The sequence below is a fragment of the Bemisia tabaci genome, chromosome 4, assembly GCF_918797505.1.
Source record: "Bemisia tabaci chromosome 4, PGI_BMITA_v3".
Lineage (NCBI taxonomy): Eukaryota > Metazoa > Arthropoda > Insecta > Hemiptera > Aleyrodidae > Bemisia > Bemisia tabaci.
This window is the reverse complement of record NC_092796.1, coordinates 47862268-47884278: the sequence shown is the minus strand read 5'-3', so window position 1 is coordinate 47884278 and position 22011 is coordinate 47862268. Positions and strand designations below refer to the sequence as shown.

The 22011-nt window shown below is 39.5% G+C and overlaps 1 protein-coding gene across 3 annotated transcripts; it reads left to right on the top strand.

Moving 5' to 3' along the window:
* Positions 1–2115: 2115 nt before the first annotated feature.
* On the top strand, positions 2116–20517 carry LOC109043765 (facilitated trehalose transporter Tret1). 3 transcript variants are annotated; one of them, XR_011899798.1, is made up of 7 exons: positions 2118–2786; positions 3663–3798; positions 4523–4708; positions 9762–10114; positions 11416–11844; positions 15549–15929; positions 19750–20517. XR_011899798.1 is itself a non-coding variant. In XM_072299974.1 (6 exons), exons 1-6 carry the CDS (start codon positions 2752–2754, stop codon positions 15858–15860), a joined length of 1437 nt encoding a protein of 478 aa, XP_072156075.1. In that variant the 5' UTR covers positions 2116–2751; the 3' UTR covers positions 15861–20517. The 3 variants fall into 3 exon arrangements, 2 of the variants coding, with proteins under 2 accessions (XP_072156075.1, XP_072156074.1); XM_072299974.1 differs by having other exon boundaries at positions 2116–2786; positions 3677–3798; positions 15549–20517; XM_072299973.1 differs by having other exon boundaries at positions 15549–20517.
* Positions 20518–22011: the final 1494 nt, after the last annotated feature.

The following is a 22011-nucleotide window of genomic DNA, read 5'->3' as shown; positions in this document are numbered from 1 at the left end:
CCCTACTTTAGTTTAATCAGGGCAGCATCAGTTTATCTCTTTTTGGCATAAGCTACGTATCTGATTGTTTATTTTAAGATTCACGAGGAACTAATTGAGATAATGATCGCCTAATGAATTAGCTGGCGTCCCCCAATGATGTCGATCAGCCAGCTGCTCCCGACAATCTTCCTGATATAAATATTGGTGGCAGAGGTCCCAAGTAGCAAGGATACCTATAGATGGACATAAAATCGTAGGAATGTTGCTATAATATATTTGCCATGCGTATTGCCTACTCCCTCATTTGAAGGCGCGGAAATTATTGCTATATTGTTGCTATGATGTAGCAATAAATTCCAATTATTGGTTGTGTCACCTGTTGCCAATCTGCTAATTGCAAGGCGCAAAAATTATCGCAATAATCTTGCTATTAAGTATGATAAAAAACTCCCGCGTGTTCCTTTCCGTAACTTGTTTTCAAATCTCTAGCATGAATGCAGGAATGTATCGCAACAATTTGATGAAACAACCATTTTTCCTCAATTTAGTCTTCTCGAAATAGCTCAAACTCGATAAATCTGAAACTTTAAAAATTTCAATGCTTTTTTAAAAGGCTTGAATTTCCAGTCAATCAAAATAAATATCGTCTACGCTTTTAACCAAGTTCTGGGAAATTTAATTTTACTTCTTTCATGCCTTTCTTTCCTCCTTTTATTTCGTTTCTGTTTTTGTTACTTTTAATTCTTTGAATTTTTTATTTCATGCAAATGCGCCGGTAAGGGTTTCGTTTCATGTCGGAGCTATATAATGTGTGAAAAGTGAGGCACCCGACAGGTAGCCTGGCTAGCCCAATCGGTAAAGGCGGCGCATGGCAGTAATCCGGAGGTTGCGCGTTCAAATCCCGCCTCGGACAGAAGAATTTAAAGGGTACTGGATGATTGAATCATAAATTTCCTGTCAATTCCGGCAAAATCGGATTTTCGAATGGATTCTGCAACGTTGTAAATATTAGGGTAGACTGATAAATTCCTCAATTTTCCTAAAACCATTTGGCACCGCCACAAATAGCAATGACATTGCTATTAAGTATAGATTTTTTTTATCGATCTGACCTGACGAAATCGGGAAAAATCGTCCAAATGTTGACTGAGAATTGCTATTTTATAGCTATATTATTGCAATATTTTTTACAACCTTATACCTATAAATTGAAACATTATATCAATTTTTACGTTGAAAAATGCTACTTGGGGTAGAGCATGTTTCAGAAGCTTGCTTATCACCCTCTTTGACCTTTGACACGTTGGTAGGGGGCACTGTACCCGTGGAGAGAAGGAGGTACAAATACATGCATTAAAGTTAGTGAAACCTGGGAACTCCGCGTACTTTGAATACGGGTCTAAAAAGGCTCCGGTTGGGAATTTGAGGGGTGGCAATGAATAAAAATTTCCCGTGGTAACAATTTTTTTTTTTTTAAGTTTTTTTTTTTTTTTCAAAACCGCGTTAGAATCCGATGCTAGAGAGGTTTTGTGGATCACAGCATAGTAGATGGAAAAATGGGTATTTGACGAACATTTTTATGAGCCACCGGGCCTGTTTTGACCTGTTTGATAAAGCTATACACTGGAAAAAAAAACACATTGGATCTAGAGTCCAGACTCTTAAAAACATCGACAAGAAAAAGCTCTTTTGATTCGATCAGAATATAGCTTGAATCAAGAACCAAGCCTCTTAATTTAAGCGAATTTCGTTTTGGTTCAAGAAAAAATCCGATTGAATCAAGAGTATTTTTTCTTGTCAATGTTTTCAAGAGTCTGGACTCTAGATCCAATGTGTTTTTTTTTCAGTGTATAGTTAAACTGCGAAAGAGAATCATTCGTAAGTTGTTGAGAGTTTCCCTGGAAATTTCGTGACACGCCCATTTTTCAGGAATCGACAAGGATCCAAAAATATCGATTTGCTTGAATGAATTTTGACAAGAAAAACTCTTCACGAAGTTCCAACCATCGAAAAAACTATTAATAGCTCCTATTTGCAGCGTGTGAACTCAGCATGTAGAAATTTCGCAACATTCTGATACTCATACAGTTTTATTTCTAGGCACGACAATCTTGAGGAGCACCGCAATGTTATAAATCGAGTGTATTGCTTAGATAGATTGTTTTTTGTAGAGCCTTAGTGTTGTTTACGCCGCCGAGAGGTTCGCGAAACGAGATCGGAGCGGTGCCCAAGGGAACACCGGGCGTCATGCCCCCGAAACTTTTTCCTTTAGATCTCAGTGGAGTGCTACAAAATAGTGGGTCTCTTGATAAACATTTTTTATCTTTACCGGCGAGAATGATGTGTAATCTGAATAGACAATTTTCTGGACCTAAAATTTAACGTATCCTCATACTCATACGGTTTTATTCTTAAGCACGACAATCTTGAAGAGCACCGTAATTTTATAAATTGAGTGAATTGCTTGGATAGATTGTTTTTTGAAGAGCATCAGTGTTGTTTACGCCGCGAAGGGGTTCGCGAAACTAGATCGGAGTGGTGCCCAAGGGTACACCGGCCGGCTCACGGTCATACTACCTCTGTCCGATTATTGTCTCTCATACCGTCTAATTATACATTGAATGTGTGGAATAATAATGTATATTGAGTAATAGTGATAATAGTTATATAGTGTATTTTAGTTCCGAGGGTGGAATATATCTATAGTCTCTCTATTAGTTTACATTTTAGTTTAATCGAGTAACTGAAAAATGAATAAAGAAGAGGAGGATGAGAAAATTACATGGAGCTGCTGGCTCCGAACGGTAAGTAAACCGACTTTTCGCCAAATATTATTCGAGAGAAGGACGAATACACATTGGACTGCATTTTGCAATTTGGAACTATAGATTCTGGCTCATCTGAAAAAAACACTTATGTGCATAGGGAAACCAATGGCACATACGTTGTTTTTAAACTAGGCCAGACCCTATAGTTCCAAATTGCAAAATGCAGTCCCATTCGTCCACACTTTACTTCGTACACAAACATCAAGGATGCATTTTTATGAATATTTTTAATACAATCAATGGTCTAAAGATCTTATTCATACACAATTTTCTCCAAGTGTTTGTTGGTATATTGCTTTAAAGTCATACAAATTAAAAACCAGCACAAATCATATGTTAATTGACATTTTTGGAAACAATGGACTTGTTTTTATCAATTGGAACTATCGCCATTGTCCATGAGTCCTGGCATACATGCATTCTTAAGAGTATAAGAGCTCAAGTCCCAATGGAGATAATTCCATTTGATCTCAATACGTCAAATTGAGAGATTGTTTATTTGTATATATGAGAGCAAATCATTAAGTGTTACAAGGAAAACATTTAAGAGCATCACATAATTATTTATCTCAAACCACTAGTTTTTCCAGAAGAGGTGACGAGTTTATTTTCGAATGATTTGTAGAGAATATTTCCTTACGCGCGAAGAAAATTCTTTCAAAATTTCACGGATGAAAAATGGTTGATTTTTCTTCATTAGATGCTGAATGGCGGTAAGTTTGAAAAAAAGCAAGCAAGGGACAGCCCAGGGTCTTAATTATTCACCATCGATATATGCGGAAAATAAGTAACATACATATTATTCATAGCAAATCATTTTTTCCTACAGACGGTTTTATTTTATATTTGTAGCTATTCGCCTGCAGCGGAGCGATGTTGTGCTTCATTTTTTCGGGAGTAACAGAGGCTCAATCATCTACTCTCTTGCCTCAACTCAAAGAAAAGGACAGTATAATCCATGCTACGCCAGAGGAGGAAACCTGGATAGGTAGGTGCCATCAAGGCATTTTTCACCCTTTGGTTAAGGTGATTCGTCAAGCTCAAGTGGCGTGGTCGAACTGGCATGCGATAAATCGCATCGATCAGGTCAAAATTCTCGGCTAATTTGGATTTTTTAGCGAATAAATGGACGATAGCCCAAGCCTACAGAATTATTCTAAACCCAAAAATTGGCAAAATTGAGAGAAATGAAAGCAAAATAAGGTTAGGATAAAAATCTCGCATTCGATACAGAAATCGAAAGCTGTATCGAATGCGTGGTTTTTTCCCTTTGCTTGCCCATTTGCCATTTGGGGTGCAAATCTTGGCACCTGAAGAGCCGAGATTTTGGCTGTAGCTGCGGAATTTCTAGAGTGTTGTTACCGCTAAAACCGTCTTACCATATAAATGTCTTGCATCGTTTTGTTAACGACTACAAAACAGAGGGTACACAACCAGGATAATGCAAATGCTCCTCCTAAAACTTGAGACTAAAGCTAAATCGCCTAAAAGGCATTTATTATTATCAGCTCGCAAACTATACCTCTATAGATCTTTATTAGTTTTTACTTTACAGGTTTATTCCTGATTGGTATCATCGTTTTTATCCCGCTAGATGAATCGATGGAAAATTCATAATAAATCGATGTCTTATCAGTCATGGATGGCTAGAAAAACACATCAGTTGAAGGTAAATCGCTCATTCGTCTTCACCCTCACAATTTTCGTTTCAGCTAGTCTTGGCATCTTGATGGCACCAATCGCATCAGTGGTTGTCGGTCCAACTATAGATCTGATTGGACGAAAAAAAGGGCTACTGTTCTTCTACCTCGATATGGGTGTTGGTTTCACCATAATAGCTTGCGCCACGGAAGTGTGGCATATTTACGTGGGTCGGTGTGTTTGCTCTTTTGCCATTGGTGAGTAGTCGTGAAGATATCTTCTGTCTCTTATTGCAGTTATACATGGTAACGGAACAAAGGTAAAAATTAAAAAAAAATGGCAATGTCCGTCCCGAAGAAAGATTTGCAGCTGGAGTCGAGATTCATCAGAGTTTGTCAAAATCTTGGCCAAGTGTACGCAAATTTTAACTATTTTACCGAATTTTGGCAGGCAGAACCAAGAAACCGAGAATCGTAGCTCCTCCTAAATTTAACGCCATTGTTAATCCTTTTTTTTCGTCTAGCGTGCAAAATATTTTATTTAGGTATAAAAAACTATTTGAATTTTAACTCTTACAAACTTTGAGAACAATCTTTCTCAGGACACACCTCCACGGAAACCTATTGACTTTATTTCGGTTCTTGCATATAAAATTTCTGTTTCAAGAGATCGTTATAGCCTTCAAAAGTGAGAAACAGTACAACTGTGATGTTGGCATTCATAGCATGCGAGCGGCAGGAGTGTACCTGAAAAAGCGCACTTCTGAATGGAGGAAAAAAAACCACTTGGAGACATTTGAAATTATGAAATTGTGTATCACTCCTCACAGAATAATGAGCTTTTATGCCTGGAACATGCAAAAAATACTTTTCAGAGACGAAAATAATTAACTTCGGGATGCATGATCCCAATAACAGTCGTGCAACATGCAGGGGTTTTTCACAGAAGATAAGGTTCCGAATAGATCAGTACTGCGTTTGTAAAATACAATAACTATAGTGAGCTCATTTTACTAAATTGATATGTGTCAGATCTTGAATTGTCTCTTGATTGCTTTGCAAGGGACTAATCCGGGTCAGAAATTGGATTCTTTCAAATACTTGATTTCTGCCATTTTAACTGAGTCTTATAAAGTAGGCATATGCAAGAAAACATAATGTCACGTGAGGTTAAATAACATTGTCCAAGAGTGTCTACACGAAGTTCAATCTTTAAATCCAAGAGAGGATAAGTGCGTGCCACACTCCCCCTAAAATGGTATCTCCAGGATTAGCATTGATTGTTTCATGTCAAGCACTTGGCAACGTTAGATACACTGCATGAACTTGACAAGCAGATATGTAGGCACACTTAAAGATACTATGTTGTGGAGTAGGTCTGGGACATGTTTATGGGCAAAAAATGTTTACTTAATGGATAGATTGAGAACAATTGTGTCATATGAGTTGGCACAGATAATGTGGCAGTCATTGCATAATATGATTATTGTATTCCGAGTTCATGATTATTTTCCGCTCTTGTATGGTTCATCAAAAGATTCAGCTATGACAGAGACACAGCCTAGGGGCAGAGTATCTCAGAAAGTCTGAGCTCCTTCGGCACTTTTCAGTTCATTTCAGGCCATTTTTTTCCATCCCTAAGCTCTCTTTCAAACTTTTGATCAAATGAACTTTACTGAGGAGCAGGGCCGGATTTAGGAGATGGCCACATGGGCAGCTGCCCATGGTGGCAAATTTTGCAATTTTCTTAAATGTAGGTATAAAAAAAATTGGATTGAGGAAAAAAAATTCAAAGAAAAAAGGCGACCAAATCTCTCATTTTCTGAGAGTATAGTAATTTCTAATTTTGTCGTCTTTCGGTGACACAAGAGAGAGCACCTTTAATTAGTCGAGTTAAAGGAGAAACCAAACACGCAACTTGGCCTGGAGCGACGCGACGCAGAGAGCAATGATGACGAGGACTTGAGATGAAAAGGAGAAGCCCTCGGCGCGGCGGTCGGCATGCAACACATATCAGCGCCTACAAGACTGCATGAATACTTCACGCATTGTGTCGTCAAACAGTGCGTTCAGCATCAGTCGGCTCGCGCTCGAACCCATAGCGCCTACAAGACTGCATGAATACTTCACGCATTGCGCCAAACAGTGCGGTCAGCGCGGCGCGGCGGCGGAAGTTAAAATTATCAAACCACAATTCTGTTTGTTCTTTCATAATATTTTATAAATGGAAGGCCTACACTAAGATAGGATTTCGGAACTTAAATTTTGCGCAAAGTTCCGTGAACTTTTGCTAGTAGTGTCGACAGGGCTTTCGCAAAACATGTGTCCAATACGAGTAAACGCGTCTTATTCAACCCCTCCAGTACATTCCTTTTATGTTTTTATTGATGAATCAAACCGAATGAGAAGGGGGCGGCAAAATACAAGCGGCCCATGGGTGGCAAGTAGGTAAATCCGGCCCTGCTTGGGTGTTCAGAGATTTCAAGTGTGCGAATTTTGAGGTTTAATGACACTGCACGCTGAGATTTGGTTGGATAGACTAGACAACATTGTAACTTCAAATGAAAATCAAGAGTGAGTTAACGTAGCACTCGAGAAGTGTAAAATTGTATCTGTATATCCGAGCATATGGACGTATTTCTATCAAACGGGATTAAAACATAAGCCCTGAGGTCCATAAGAATATATGCATTACAGGGTTCACGTCACAATCAACATAGTTCCGTTTGATGAAAATACGTCCATATCATGCCTTGACAAATGCTAAATTTGTAGGTGCCTTATCTGTTATGAAAGAAAATAAACAATGAGCACTTCACTTCAGAGCAGAGAGCCTGTGCTTGCAATCATGATCTATTTCCGAGTTCTCCCGGTGATTTTCCGATTTCTTCACCGCCTTTGCTTCGGCGCGATTTTTAAGTAGATTTTGCCGCCGACCCTTTCAATCATATAGCTAAAACCTTGGAAAAATTATTTGAAGGCATATTCTCACGCTTACTCGTATGAAAAGTTCTTCTGTATAGCGTTCATTAGTTTCCCAAGTGCTACAAACAAGTGGGCCTTTTGATGAAACATTGTTATCTTTTTCGGCGAGGATAGTGTGTAATCGGAATCGAAAAATATTTTCGACGTGCACTGGAAAAAAGAACACATTGGATTTAGAGTCCAGACTCTTAAAAACATCCACAAGAAAAAGTACTCAAGATTCAATCAGAATCTAGCTGAAATCGAGAACCAAGCCTCTTAATTTAAGAGGATTTCGTTTTGATTCAAGCAAAAATCCGATTGAATCAAGAGTATTTTTTCTTGTCAATGTTTTCAAGAGTCTGGACTCTAGATCCAATGTGTTTTTTTCCAGTCTGGAATTAGACGTATTTATGCCAATACAAACCCTTTGAAAAAGATTTAGATCAAAAGGTGCTATGTTAGATACAAATAACATACAAATATCGACGGTGTAAGTCCGCAAACACGTATCTCGGTTTGCGACTTCACAGACTTCCTGTTATACTTTATTTTTTGAACAAAAACTACTCAACGGCAATTCTTCAAAACTGCCGTGATTTTTCTTCTCTGTGTGGAGAAAATTCTGCAAAAACTTCAAGGAATGATGTCAATTTGTTCTCCTTTAAAAGAATAATATAGAGGCGGAGATTTTCAAACGCTGCAAACAAGATACGTCGTATGAAGTATGAGGTGAGATGCCTGTCTAAACCAAAAGTGTGTCATAACTACACTGCCGTGCTAAGGAAGAACGCAGTATGAACCTTCAGGTGCCCAATTTCCTTCGATAAAACGCGAATTTCCTGGTCAACTTATGAATACTTTCCTCCAAATTTTTCAAATAATCTTGTTCGCAATTTCACCTAAAGATTTTGAAAATTTAAAGGAAAAATATTCATAACTTTCCTCAAAAATGAACATTTTTATCGAAGGAAATTTGGCAACTCTCGAATTTTCAGGCGCCGACGCATTGGCCCCCCCCCTCCCCCATACTCGTGAAAAACGTTGAAGTTTTTCGTTTCTATACCCTCTACCTGTGCTTTGGAATATGAGAAAATTAATGAGTTTTCTCCTCCAAGTCACGTTATTCACGCTGATGACGCATTACGACTGAAAGGTGTAAGAGGGGTGACTTAGAGGTGTGACATGACCTCAGCATAAATTTATATTTAGCTGGAGGCCAGAACTTTTTTGAGCTTTCCAAGGTTAAACCTAATGAAAAATGGCCTAGAGAACATATCTTTTTATACTGCTGCTTCTTTACCAACATGTTTAACGACGCATCGTATGCAGTGCGTTCTGCTGCGTTCTTATGAGCCGAAATACGATGTACCACTTTGGCAAATTTTGATGAAAATGTAAAAATTTTGGCTGATTGTTATCAACCCTCTTTTTTCACTGTAAGATACCGATTAAACCACTTCGCACCCTCTCTCCCTTTTGACTTGAATCCCTACCCCAATGTTTCCAAAGAGTAACTATGTAAGAAAACATTATAAAATGCAAGAAAAAACATTGTTTTTATTTATATATTTGTTTTAAAGTGAAATCGTACGTATTCCTAAACATGAATTACCCTCCATCCCTGTAAGACTCCGTGATCTGAGCTCAGACCCCTTTCCTCTGAAAGGGACCAGCCGCGCCTGCGTTTGGCGCAATGCGTGAAGTATTCCTGCAGTCTCGTAGGCGCTAATATGCGTGAAGCGCCGACCGGCGGCCGCACTGTGTTTGGCGAGATCAGAAACGATGATACAGTATTACATATGAAATAAACTATAGAAACAGAGTGGATATACTATGCTTTGAAAATGGCTGGGTAAAATCGATGAAATAGTTCATGCAGAGTGCATGCAAAAGTATTTGAATAAAAGGTCTATCAAAAATTAAATAAAAACAACAAGAAGATGAATCTAACGAGCGACGACGACTAGGTCGTCAGTCTTCAACTCGTGAGCCCTGTGCACAACGCTCCTGTCACATGCCCACGGCTCACGAGTTAGCGCTCAGACCTTTTGGATTTAATACCAAATCCCGCTTTTCCATTTTCTCAAAAGGAACTATATCCACTTTTACATTGTCTCTTATGCAGCCTCCACGAGCACACCCCATCTTTCTACTTCCATATAGTTCCTTTTAGCATAAATACGTCCAATTGGATGTATTTCTGTCAAACGGAACTAAGTGCATTAACACATTAGCCCTGAGACCCATAAGAATACATGCATAACAGGGCTCACGTCATGATACACATAGTTCCGTTTGACAGAAAGGCGTCCACTTAAAAATCTACGTGTATGTTTTTCTAAAGGTATGGAGGTGGCAGCGGTAGTGTATTTCGCGGAGACGTGCACGAAAAAGCAACGGAGCGTGCTGCTCTCGATCATCTCGGCGTCGTTCACGTTCGGGGTGTCCCTGACGTACTTCGTCGGCGGCTACCTCCCCTGGAACGTCGCCTCGGGTGTCTTCGCTCTCGGCTGCTTCCTCTACTTCCTCATCCAGCTCCTCGCCCCGGAGTCACCCGCCTGGCTCTACAAACAGGGCGACGTCGACGCCTCCAAGCGGAGCCTCCAGAGGCTCGGGAGGAGCCCCTCCGGCATCCTCCGGGAACTGGAGATGCTCCGGCTATCCTCCAAGGAGCAGTCTGAAAAGTTCCAATTTAAGGTAGAGTAATGACAGTCACATAATTAAGACCCGCTCATCTCCGTTTGCGACGGCCGTTGAGATGAATCATCACAACGTGTGTGGCGTGTGGCGCGCATGGGGCGTGGGGCGTGGTACCCGTTAGAGTCCCTTTATACCCAGAGTTAAGACAACTCAATTATCAGCTGACTGGCAGTCGGCCTTGGCTGGCCATGGAGGCCAAAACGAGTGCACCCAAACGAACGATATTGAAGGATAAGGATCAGGAATCCTGCGATGTCTTCACACAAAAACAACAACATCAACAAATTGATCAATTAAAAAGAAAACGAGATTGGTTTGTGAATAATTTCTTAATCTATTTTCATTTTGGACCGATGGTAATAACAATTTACTTTTGATAAACCACAATTAGGTAATATTTTCATTATTCTTGTTCACATTCGAGGTACCGCCATCTTGGTGCACTTGTTTCGGCCTCCATGAGCGAGAGCCAATCAGAATTGGATTTTTTTGGGCCGCACTTTCAGCCCAACCAAAAGTGAGTTGTCTTAACTCTGGGTATAAAGGGACTCTAGTACCCGTGTAAGCAAGGGAAGCACTGCTTACCCTATCTCCTTTCAATACATATGGATGGTGAAACTGCAGAAATGCATCTCGGTTTTCGGAGTTGCAGACTTCCTGTCATACTGCATTTTCCACATGGGAAACTAAGTACTGAGCTCAATTTTTGAAAATTTCAATGATTTTTCTTCTCTTTATATGAATAATAAATAATATTCTGTAAAAATCTCGAGGCATGATGTTGGATGGGTCGGACTCCTTTAAAATATAAAATTGGAGCGAGATTTCGGGACACTGCAACCGGGATGCGCATTTTTACCGTTTCACCGTTAATATATTGTAAAGCTAATTACTTATATATTCCAAGTGCTGATACTATAAAAGACAGACAGAAGAAAGGATTAAGTCTAAGATTCGAAAAAACAATAAATAAATAAATAATAGAAATTTTAGTTATTTCACCTAAACTAGTCTCGGAGAATACCATTTGAAAAAAATGAGCTCCGGACTTCATTTTTTCTTCTTATTTGTAATGTTTTTTTGTGTCATACGGTGGACGGCACCCAAAAACTCAAAATTCCATAAGTGCAAACTTCAAAAGTGAGAAACACTTAGCCTCATAAATACATAGATAGAAATACAAAGATACAATTCACGCTGACGGAAGATCCAAAAAACCCTAACTCAGACCGCAGCAATCCCTTTATTTTCCATCACGCCACGCCTTTGTAAAACGATTCGTTCACTTTGATTTGAAGGTATTCCTGGAGCCGACCGTGTGGAAACCGTTCCTTATCATGTGCATCTTCCACATCCTCCTGAACCTATCAGGCGTCTTCCACATCATGTACTACACCCTGGACTTCATCGAGCGGCTGGGCACGAGCTACGACCCTCTCACCGTCTCGATCATCATCTCCGTGACGAGGGTGATCTCATGCAGCACGGTCGGCATTTACTCCACCGCTTACGTCGGGCGGAAACCGGCCACCATCGTCTCTAGCATCCTCATGACCCTCTCCTTCCTGAGTGCAGGCGTGTACGAGTACGTTTTCCGAGACACGCCCGTCGGAGAGAAACCCTTCGAGTGGGTGCCCATCGTCCTCCTCATCGTCAACATCATCAGCGGCATCCTGGCTGTGGCCATACTCCCGTGGCTCATTTCTGGAGAGCTCTTTCCGCTCCAGGTGAGTGGTACACTCGGAGCAGTTTTCGAAACTCACTGGCGCCAACGCGCCAAATGCGCCTAAAAAATGAAGGCTCTGCGCCAACGTGGCCCCTATAAATTGCCTCCTCTCTCCCCCCCCCCACCCTCATTTTTCTGTTTGGTGATTTTTGAAGCCTTTCTCTTCTTCAAAGACAGATCGCTTGATGGAGAGCTTAGGACCCAAAAGTGCAGCCACCCTTCTGAGCAACTTCTAGCACACGAAATTCCACTACCAGCCTACAGATTTCAAATCTAACCAAGATGGCCAAGAATGTACATAAATGAGCGTTCTGTCGCAAAAATAAGTAAAATTATGCAAAAAGTAAGCCAATCACATGCTTTATAAACGACGGTTCGTAAAAATTGTATTTGTAAATCACTCTGGACATTTGAAATTCATAGGTTGGCTGCATTTCTGGGCCCTAACTTTATTCGCGAAGGCATCGGTGAAGGCCTGGTGAATTTTCGGAGTTTCACATCTGTCTATACTCTCGCTATACAGGCACTCTAGGTATAGCTACTAGCTCTGCAACTAAAACATCTTGCGTCTAACTTTTCACTAAATGCGCCGTGATATATAGGCACAAAGTCAATTTGGTCCCTAAAAAATCTTCAATGGCCCCTAAAAATCGAGCTTGATGGGCCATATGAGTCCTGAAACTCAAAGGTGAGTTTTGAAAACTGACTCGGAGCCGATGAATTTTATAGACTCGTTGCTATTATCTTCATAGAGTACATTTACATAGAATCTTTATGTAAATAAAGGAGTTGGCGCCACTTCTAAGCATATTCCAGATCCCGAATTCCGAGACTCCTGTGTCACGCCGGGTCACTTTTTCGATACATTATCGAATGTTTTCGGTACACAGGGACCCGGTCATCAGATGGAAACAAAGAGGATAGGAATTACTACGTATTCTACATCGCCATTTTGGATCGAAGATGTATCGGAAAAGTGACCGAAGCTCGGCGCACACCAGGCTTGGAACTCGTCAGAACATGGCGCCAGCTCTCCCACTTACATTACGACTCTACCTTTTACGTAAAGGGTATCACTGAGAGGCAACTCTTAGATTCGTCAACTGATGACTCATGATGGTAAAAGTATTGAGCAACGGCTGCTGGGATACGTCCAAGTAAAGGTAATAGTACATAGATAGAACGTATTTATGCTAAAATACTTACGTATGGACTAAACCAAAAAGAACTACAGATCACGCAAATTCTGCGCACATAATTTCTTTGAATTTAATGTATTTAGGAATCTAGTTTTTCTCAGCTCAGGAACGTTTAACATACAAGGTGAGCGAAAAATTCATCATGAACACCCATACCTGAAAGTGAGTGTCGCGGAGATGCGAAACTAGATTTGCGAGGACGTAAACTTTGCGTTACAATGTACTGTCTCACAGAAACACTGATGAGCGCTATTTCTTGGAATTTTTACTGATTTACTTCCATTCTCTATATAGCACTCGGGGAAAATTTCAGACTATAATACTCATTCTTTTTTCTTTTCTTTTTTTTAAAAAAATCATGGGCCTGACGTTGCACGCAAGAGATAGGTGAAATACATGTTCTCTTTGCAGGTAAACTCGCACGAAAGTCACGTTATTCACGTCAAAGAAGTCTGAAATCCATTTCTCAGCGAGCAATCTACGTAGTTTGTATCGCACTTTTCCAAGTTCCCCGCGGCTGCAGGCAGTTTTTTTCCGGCACCGCTGACCAGCTTTACACAGGCAGATAAGTAAGAAGAATTATCTTACGTAAGCACAGGGTCGGACTGGCTCGCATCTGAGGGCGTAGACCCTTGGCTGGTTAAAGGGGCGTAATGTGATATTTCCTGGTAGGGCATTCCCTACGTGGAGAAGGGTTCAGAAAATTTAGGCAAATCAGCACAAGTTTACGCTATTTTCAGATTCAAAGTTTATTGATCGCACGAAGTAAAAATTGCAAAATTGAACGTGAAGCACTAGCATTGAGAGCTCACGGTTCGCGTCATCGCGCCTTCAATTTTTCAGATGCAGCACGGACGTCCATCAAGTACGAATAGTTGTATCTCTGCGCCGTCGTTCATTTCCCTCGCTTTATTTCCATATTGTGTTTGTTTGCGTTTGTCTTATTTGTAATGTTGCTTCAAACTAGAGCAGAGCATTGCGAGTTCACGACTCACGGCATCGCGTCTTACATTTTTCATATGCAATGTGGACATCCATCTTGCACGAATAGTTTTATCGCGTTTACATTTTAGATGTCTTTTATTTTTGATATTCGAGATAAATTAAGGTTAAGTTTGCTCGAGCTATGCTATGGTATATCCAAATCAATAGTCATTTGAAAAGGAGGAAATATGTTTAAAGGTCTCTTAAGAGGTCTATGAAGGATGCGTATGTCTAAAAATCGAACCGACCATCGCTTCTAAGGGAGTTACACATAGCGAAGAAGGAGGGGAATGATAAAGCGCCTGTATGTCAAGAAGAAGGTGAAAATTTCACAGAAAATTTTTTACGCTTCAGAACGTAGTTCTTGGACCTCTGTTCACCACTATCATGCGTTATAGCACCTTTCTTTACTCCTAACTCTCTTCTCTCCCGTTCATTTAAGAAATTTTTCTCACATATTCTCGGTCGTATTTTTTTTTTTTTTTTTTTTTTTTTTTATATTTTGCTATCTGTAAGAGGGGCGCGTATTCGGCGCGCAAAGGGGGCGTATCTGCCAATAGCAGATTGGCCTTATGGCCAGTCCGAGCCTGCGTAAGCAAACAATTTCACAAACGTTTTTTCTTGTATTATTTCAATTTTTCGTTCCCTTTTTCTTTCCTTATTTTGCAAAAACAAAAGCATTGAATCAATGAAAATCTTACGCAAGGAGATAGTTTAACAGTTCGCGAGATTGTTTGTTTATTTAGGTTAGGTCTCTCTCCGGGCAAACATGACTGCCGGCCACCAAGCGAAACTGCCCGCAAACGCGGTGAATTTGAAAAAGCGTGTTACAAACGTTTTGACGGCTAGGTGTCGCAGAGCGCTAGAGACCTCTATTAGAGCGACGTTATATGGATCGAATTTTGCAAAAAAGAACCAGAAGCTTTGCAATGTTGTTTAGATTGTGCGACCTGTTTATTGTCTTGGAAGAAAAATCTGACTATCTATAAACAGTTTATTTTTTCCTCTCTAAAAACTGTATATTTAAGACAAAAATTACCATGTAAACATCCTTCTTCAGGATTTCAGTAGTTTTATTGCATAGGATGAAGTTGCACAATCTTAGCAACATTGCAATGCTTCTGGTTCCTTTTTGCAAAATGCAATCCATATGTGTTATATCCGTACACATTGTATCCGTATATATAATTATATATCCGTATGTGTTACAAACTACGCAGATATCGCGCTAAGGAGTGGATTTCAGACTTTTTTTATGTACCCCCTTAATTTTACTCTTAAAAAGCGTACTCAGTTGGCTGTACCTCTTGCGTGCAACAGACCCGCTCCTTTGACGTAAGAGATAGAGTATCCACACGAGCCGCGAGAGGCATAGAGGTATACGGAGCGCAGGACTTACGTGGAAATTGAGTTACGCCCTTTTGTCAGAGGAGCGACGAAATAGGGGGAAAAGTAGTGATAAGTTTATCGAGAAAAGAAGTAACAAAAAGAGGGTAGAAATAACTTAATTTTGAATTTGCAGATCCGCGGATCGATGAACGGGGCTGTATACGTATTTGGGACGAGTCTCATGTTCGTATCCATCAAGCTCTACGCCGTGTGTTTGGAGGTCTTCCAGATGTGGGGACTGCTTCTGGTGTATTCCTTGGGGTCCTTTTTGGCGATTCTCTTCGGGATATTCGTCCTGCCTGAGACACAGAACAAGACTCTGCTGGAGGTCGAGAGAGGGTTCCTGCCCAAAAATCGCAGGAACATCGCACCTAGCCCGAATGCGGAAGCCACGAAGAATTGCGGGGATGCTAGTCAAAGCGAGGCGGGGTCGGAAAGGAGATGATGTTGCAAGGAATACAAAAATGCAGCACTGTGTCTCACTGCATTTGGATCAACTTAGCCGCTAGAATAGGTCTGAACTAGAAATTAAGTAATAGAATGATAGAACAGTGCTGGGCCTACACTATTCTGCGGGAAAATCGTCAAGACGAAAATTTTCAAAAATTAGCGTGGATTTCCCCGGAGAATATTGTGGATCCAATACCTATAGCACGTTTCTACCATCTTGTCACTCACATTATTTGGGTCACATTTTTAATGCTGTTTTGTTCTCCAGATATCAAGATTGCAGGTTTTCTTTTCAAAATATTACGTAGAAGATGACTCTGGGAACGAAAAGTTTCGAGATCAACCTCGAAACGAGACACTAACAAATATTTTCAACACAGATCAATTGAAAGGTGGATCATTCAACTGACGGGAAGGAGTTGAATTTAGGACTTTCCGCTGTGCGATTCGTTTTTCTCGGGAAATTTTGAAGAGAAAACATGTTGCTTGCCTCTTTAATTCTTATCTTTGTCTAGAGGCTAATTATTCAGTAAGGAACTGCTCGTCTGTACTGCCATGCTAAGGAAGAACGCCGTATGGCTCATAGGTCTGTTTGATAGAATGTAAAATCCCGCTTTTCCAATTCTTCAAAAGAAATCACGCCCACTTTTACATTGCTTCCTATGCAGCTTCCTAGAGCACACCCCATATTTCTCACCTCCACATAGGTCTGTTTGGTAGAAATACGTCCAATTGAGCCAGGAATGGTGATTCCGTTTCACTAAATTTGGTCCATTTTAAACAAGTTGTAAACAAACATGAGGAAAAAACATCAAATTAACAAAGATCACAGCTTGTGAAAATTACTCATTAAAAATGAAGAGCTGGTAATTCTTCCAAGTTGAAAATCACGCGTGAAAAAACTAGCTTGCGAAGAAAAACTAGCGTGCGCCAGAAAACTAACTCGCGACGCAAATACTAGTTTGCGAAGAAATAACTTCGAATACAAGCACTGAAATTCAGTTCATGGCACACCTAAATTTCGGTCCTTGTAACCGAAGACTTCGGTCCTAAGAACCAAATTTCAGTTCAGATATCCGAAATCTCTAGTGGTAAAAACGAGAACTAAAAACTGGCCAATGTGAAAATTCGATTACCTAGACTGAAGTTCCATTTTAGGACTGATAACTTCAGTTACATGGACTTACAAAAGCGTCCGTATGAACCCAATTTATTTCGCCGTGCAGGCACATAATGAGAAAGATAATTATTTGTGGAAAATTCGAAATGAGAACTGGATTTTTTTGCCTTTGTAAAAAATACTATACAGCATTCCCTTTCTTTTGGTTTTTTTTTACTTACTTTTTTTGCCTTTTTTTCTATTCCTCGTTGCATATCGACGGTGAAACTACCAAACCACGTATCTCGTTTGCGGTGTTTAAAAATCTACGCTCACATTTTATTTTTTTGAAGTAGACCAAATCAATATCATTCCTTGAAATTTTCACGGAATTTTCTCCGCACAAAGAGGAAAAATCACAGAAATTTTTAAGACTGTATGTTAAGTAGTTTTTCATTTAAAAAATAAAGTATGACAGGAAGTCTGCGACGTCGCAAACCGAGATACGTGGTTTGGTAGTTTCACCGTCGATATTTGATGCCGTGTTCTGCCTAGGAGAGCGAAAAAGAGGTGTGGACCTCTTTCGAAGAGGGCTTGTCGGGTAGAGCTTTTTAATGGAAATTCTGTGCCTTTTTGCGTCATTTTCATTTTAATGCGCATGCATTAAACAGCATGAAGTTTAGTTTCATTTTTACTCTCGTCTGTTCCATTTTTTCTGTCTGTTGTGCGATGCGGAGTCGGTATCCCGAAGTTGTGAGTATTGATCACGCAAAACTTTTGTGTAGTTGTTCCGAGCTTCGTCAGGATTTTAGTAACAAAAATATTCCATAAAAAATCGATAAACATACGAGGTAGAGATTTTAAAAGTAAAACGAAATCTAGTAGAGTAAAGTTTGAATATCTGTTCGGATTCCTCATTCCATCCTTCCTTTATCTTATGCTATTCGGACCGCGTTTGGCAGAAAGGAACCAAGTCACATCAACTACTGCCAACTTCAACCGGGCGAATTAATTTTTTACGAGAGAACGTTTGCGCAGGTTCTTTTGAAAAATTTAGAGAATTTGCATTTTACTATACAGAAAATTCACTAACATTTGCACAAAAATCCGCACGACCGTTTTCATGTAAAAAAATTCCGAGATCAACTTTTTGCTCCCAGCAAATGGTGACAATTAAATCGGTACTTCTGATGTAAACGTAGATTGCATTATATATAGGTATCAATGTCGCTTAGAAAGTAAGTTTCCCTCCAACTCTAGAAGAATAGAATTTTAAAACTGGACCAAACGAGGGGTAAGAAATGAGGCACAAGATAGATTCCTGATCACAATCTGATAGATTAGAATTACTACTACTGTTTTTGGCTCATTTTAAAAACTACATGCGTTGTATTGGTTTCCGTTGTATGGAGATTGATGATTTTTTAGATGTGGCGGAAATAAAAATTCATAGTTGCGAAATGTTTGGTCCAAATTACGTAGAGGACCTTTAAAGGGAGGGTATGCACGGCCATTGAAACATTCTATTTTTGATTAGCTTAGCCATCTTTCGCTGAAATTAATTAATGCCCCAGGGCAGTGCCGCCAGCGTGTCTTCCTCAAAGGTGGAATAGTTTTTAGCTAGTGAGCACAGGTGGATCGCATAAAGCAAAAAGGAACCAGCGTGATTACAGTGTTTTAAAAATGCTGCTTCCTCATGATTATCTAAAAAAATCTTTCTGAATAGGGAATATTTTTTTCTTCCCACCAAAAAAGTATTAATTTTAAAGGGAAATAACTGTGTGGGTTTGAATACCGACAAATACTAAGTATTTTTGAACAAAAAGAAGAAGAGGCACGATTTTGAAAATACTGTAATCACGCTGGTTCCTTTTTGCTAAATGTAACCTAGATCATCGTCGATCAACCCGGAGTCCAGCATAACCCCATACCCGGCGCGCAGTGGATTGAGTCAACAGGAGAGGTCGAACGAAATTTTGGAATCTTTAAACGCTTACAACTCCACTTATACAAAATTTTGAGGTTATCATAGCGGTTCCATTGGTTTTCTAGTGAAATTGCACTCAATAAGCACCCCTCGAAATTTAAAATGTGACGAAATAAACATCAAAATTTGCAGTTTTAGTCAAAAATTTCATGTCCGACCTCTCTAATTGACTCGATCCATTGTGCGGAGGGGTCTGCTACTCTTGCAACCTTTTTTTTTTTTTTTTTTTTTTTTTTTTTCTGCTGGTTTAATGGCTTCGTGTCTATTGCACCTTCAGCCAACTTTAGACAATGTTTAGGGTCCGTAGACATCAGGCTCCATGCTCCAGGCTTTTCTAATTTTCAGGGATTAGGGCCGAGGAGAATCTGTTTCAGCAGATCTACTCGTCAATTCCGTGAAAATAAGACGCCACCACCGGGATTCGAACCCGGGACCTACTCTTGCAACTTCGTATGACGGATTTGCCCCGGTTCAATAAACTCATCTCTTCCATCTCTCATTTCTCGCGTGTTTCGTTGTGGGGCGGGTAAAAATTTTCATCCTGAGTGTCTCCGTAAGAATCAGCTCTCCCTACAAAGGACCTTTGCGGCCAAGATACACTTGCGAGTTATAAGGGTTTGTTGAATGTGAAACACCAATAGGAAACCAGGGTTTCGATCGCTCGGTCGAGATCCTGGTCTCCAATTGGTGTTCCACTCTTAACAAGCGCTTGTAACTCGCAGGTGTATCTGCGTCTTTAGACTGAAAGAGTCAAATGCAGTGATGCTGCACACAGTTACCCCAAACTTGTTTTCTCAGGACAGGCAGAATTCGGCTACCCTCGAAGCGGCCAGAGAGAACATACGCAAAGTCAAAGAACCATGCTCATTTCGTTTCACGAGTGTCTTCTCCTTCAATTCTAGACGACGCAATCAGCAAAGCACCCCAAGCGCCGACACCAACAAAGCCTGCAGGGACGCCTTCAAGCTCCTGTCGCCATTTTCCATATATCAAATCGGTGAATGCGCCCATGCTAAAAACCCGCGTTGTATGTGGGCCGGCTGCGGCAAAAAATGTTACGCCGAATTCGAATTGACGTACACAGGAAGGGGAGAAAAGACTCTGATCGAATTCGCCGAGTGCGCTAGCAGGGCTATATATGGCTGGGCGGGTGCCACTTTCCCGCGAGATAGACCATCCTTCAATATGGACGACGTCGGACATTGAAAGTAAGCCCGTATTAAAGTTGGATGTTTCTTTTTTTTTTTTTTTTTTTTTTTTTTTTATCCTCGCGGGAAAGGGACTGCTGTCAACGGCATCAAACGGCTGGATTGAAAAGTTTAATTTTCATCTTTGGACAGAATAATCTATCCACCGTTATTAAGAATAAGTTTTGACATCATGTATTATATTAACTGGATATGGATAATGACCCTCACATTAAACATATTTTACACATACGATTTACTTTGGTGAAATGCTCGTAATTTGAATATGCTCGTTTCGGCTGGTTTTTTTTTACATGAAATATAATTATTTACATGATGTACACAAATAAGTGCAATAAAATTGAATCCTTGATAAAAATCGCATTATAATATTTATTTTTCTCCCTCTAAAAGAATTCGAATAAAATCTTCCCTATTATTCCACATATTCTTTTATTCATCTTTGAGAAAAATATATTTTTCCGTGAATTATTTCTTAGATCATTTAAAGTTTAAAAAAAAAAAAAAAAAAGAAAAAAAAAAAGAAAGAACGTGAAGTGATAAAGAAATGACGTGGCATTGATCGAGAGGAATACTTCATGATTTGGGTGAATTTGACGCTTGCCAATTAAACGTCTTAAGAGATGATCAGATGAGAAAGGAATTATTTGCTGCAACTATGCCTTGAGCTTTTTTTTATTTATTTGAATATTTCATTACAATATAAATTTACATAGAACTTAAAATATATTTACAAAGACATGTTTACGTAAGGTAAAGACCTTGAATGTTATGGTCAATAGTTGCAGTAAAAGGCATTGTCATTTTGTATTATGATATAAAATATAAATTCACAATTCATGAAGCTGAAAAGGGGTGATGTAAAACAGCTGATGTCAGACTGAGGATTTCAGACGTAAAAAAAATGGAAAATTGTAATGATAATATCAATAAGTACTCAGAGCCTCTGTCTATCGTGCGACAATAAAGGTGAACATTTCAGAGCGACAAGCCCATTTAAAGTTTTAGATTGACAATTTCACGGTTGAGGATAAATTCTTCACCCTCTCCAATTTTTCCTGCATACCTTTTTATTTTTTAATGTCTATATTTTGCGCTGAAAGAACTAATTGAACTTATTGTACATAAACGTGGAGATAATTAATCATGGCGATCTTCATCCCCAGGAACTTTGATCCTGCTAACAGTATGGTAATTATAATAGTATAGTAATGACAGGTAACCTTTTTTGACAGTTTTTATTGCGAATCATTGATTTGAATTACAAGTAAGTTGAACGAAAAATATCTGTGAATAGCACGCATTGATATATTTTCAAGGTTTTTAAATATGGTGAGAATTTATTGTTCACATTGAAAATCATGGTTTTTTGGAGCTTCAATTGAAGTGAATTTTTGACTGACACAATGGAGTAAGAGTTCACAGCCATGGAAAATGTCAAAATTTGGGTCTGATATGAAGTATAATGAAAGAGCTAATCAAGGTTGGAGTCAACAGACAAAAGCCCAACTGATGGTTTATCGAGGCAATTTTTTTTTCTTTTCTTTTTTTCAAATTGGCCTCCTTCTTGTTCCAATTGGAGTACTGCGTCGCGTTTAAAAGATTACTAAACGGCTTCATGTCTGAAATTTTACAGATTTTCGTTTCCTTTTAGGGTACAAACAAGTTTTAGAGACTGTGCGTGCCATGTGCAGTATCACAGTCGTGTGAGTATAAAATGACAAAAAAAAAAATGAATAAATGCAAGTATAAAAATGGTAAAACAAAACGGTACGATACGGTTGATTGGCTACAAATGGTATCGACGATGTCATATTATCAAAAATTGGCAATATTTCTTCCAGCCTACCAA

Bases quoted from the DNA above. Each gene is read 5' to 3' on its own strand.
- LOC109043765 (XM_072299973.1), top strand. From the start codon at position 2,733: ATGAATAAAGAAGAGGAGGATGAGAAAATTACATGGAGCTGCTGGCTC. The intron at 3,799-4,522 runs GTAGGTGCCATC...TTTTCGTTTCAG, and splicing joins AGAGGAGGAAACCTGGATAG to CTAGTCTTGGCATCTTGATG. The intron at 4,709-9,761 runs GTGAGTAGTCGT...GTTTTTCTAAAG, and splicing joins TGTTTGCTCTTTTGCCATTG to GTATGGAGGTGGCAGCGGTA.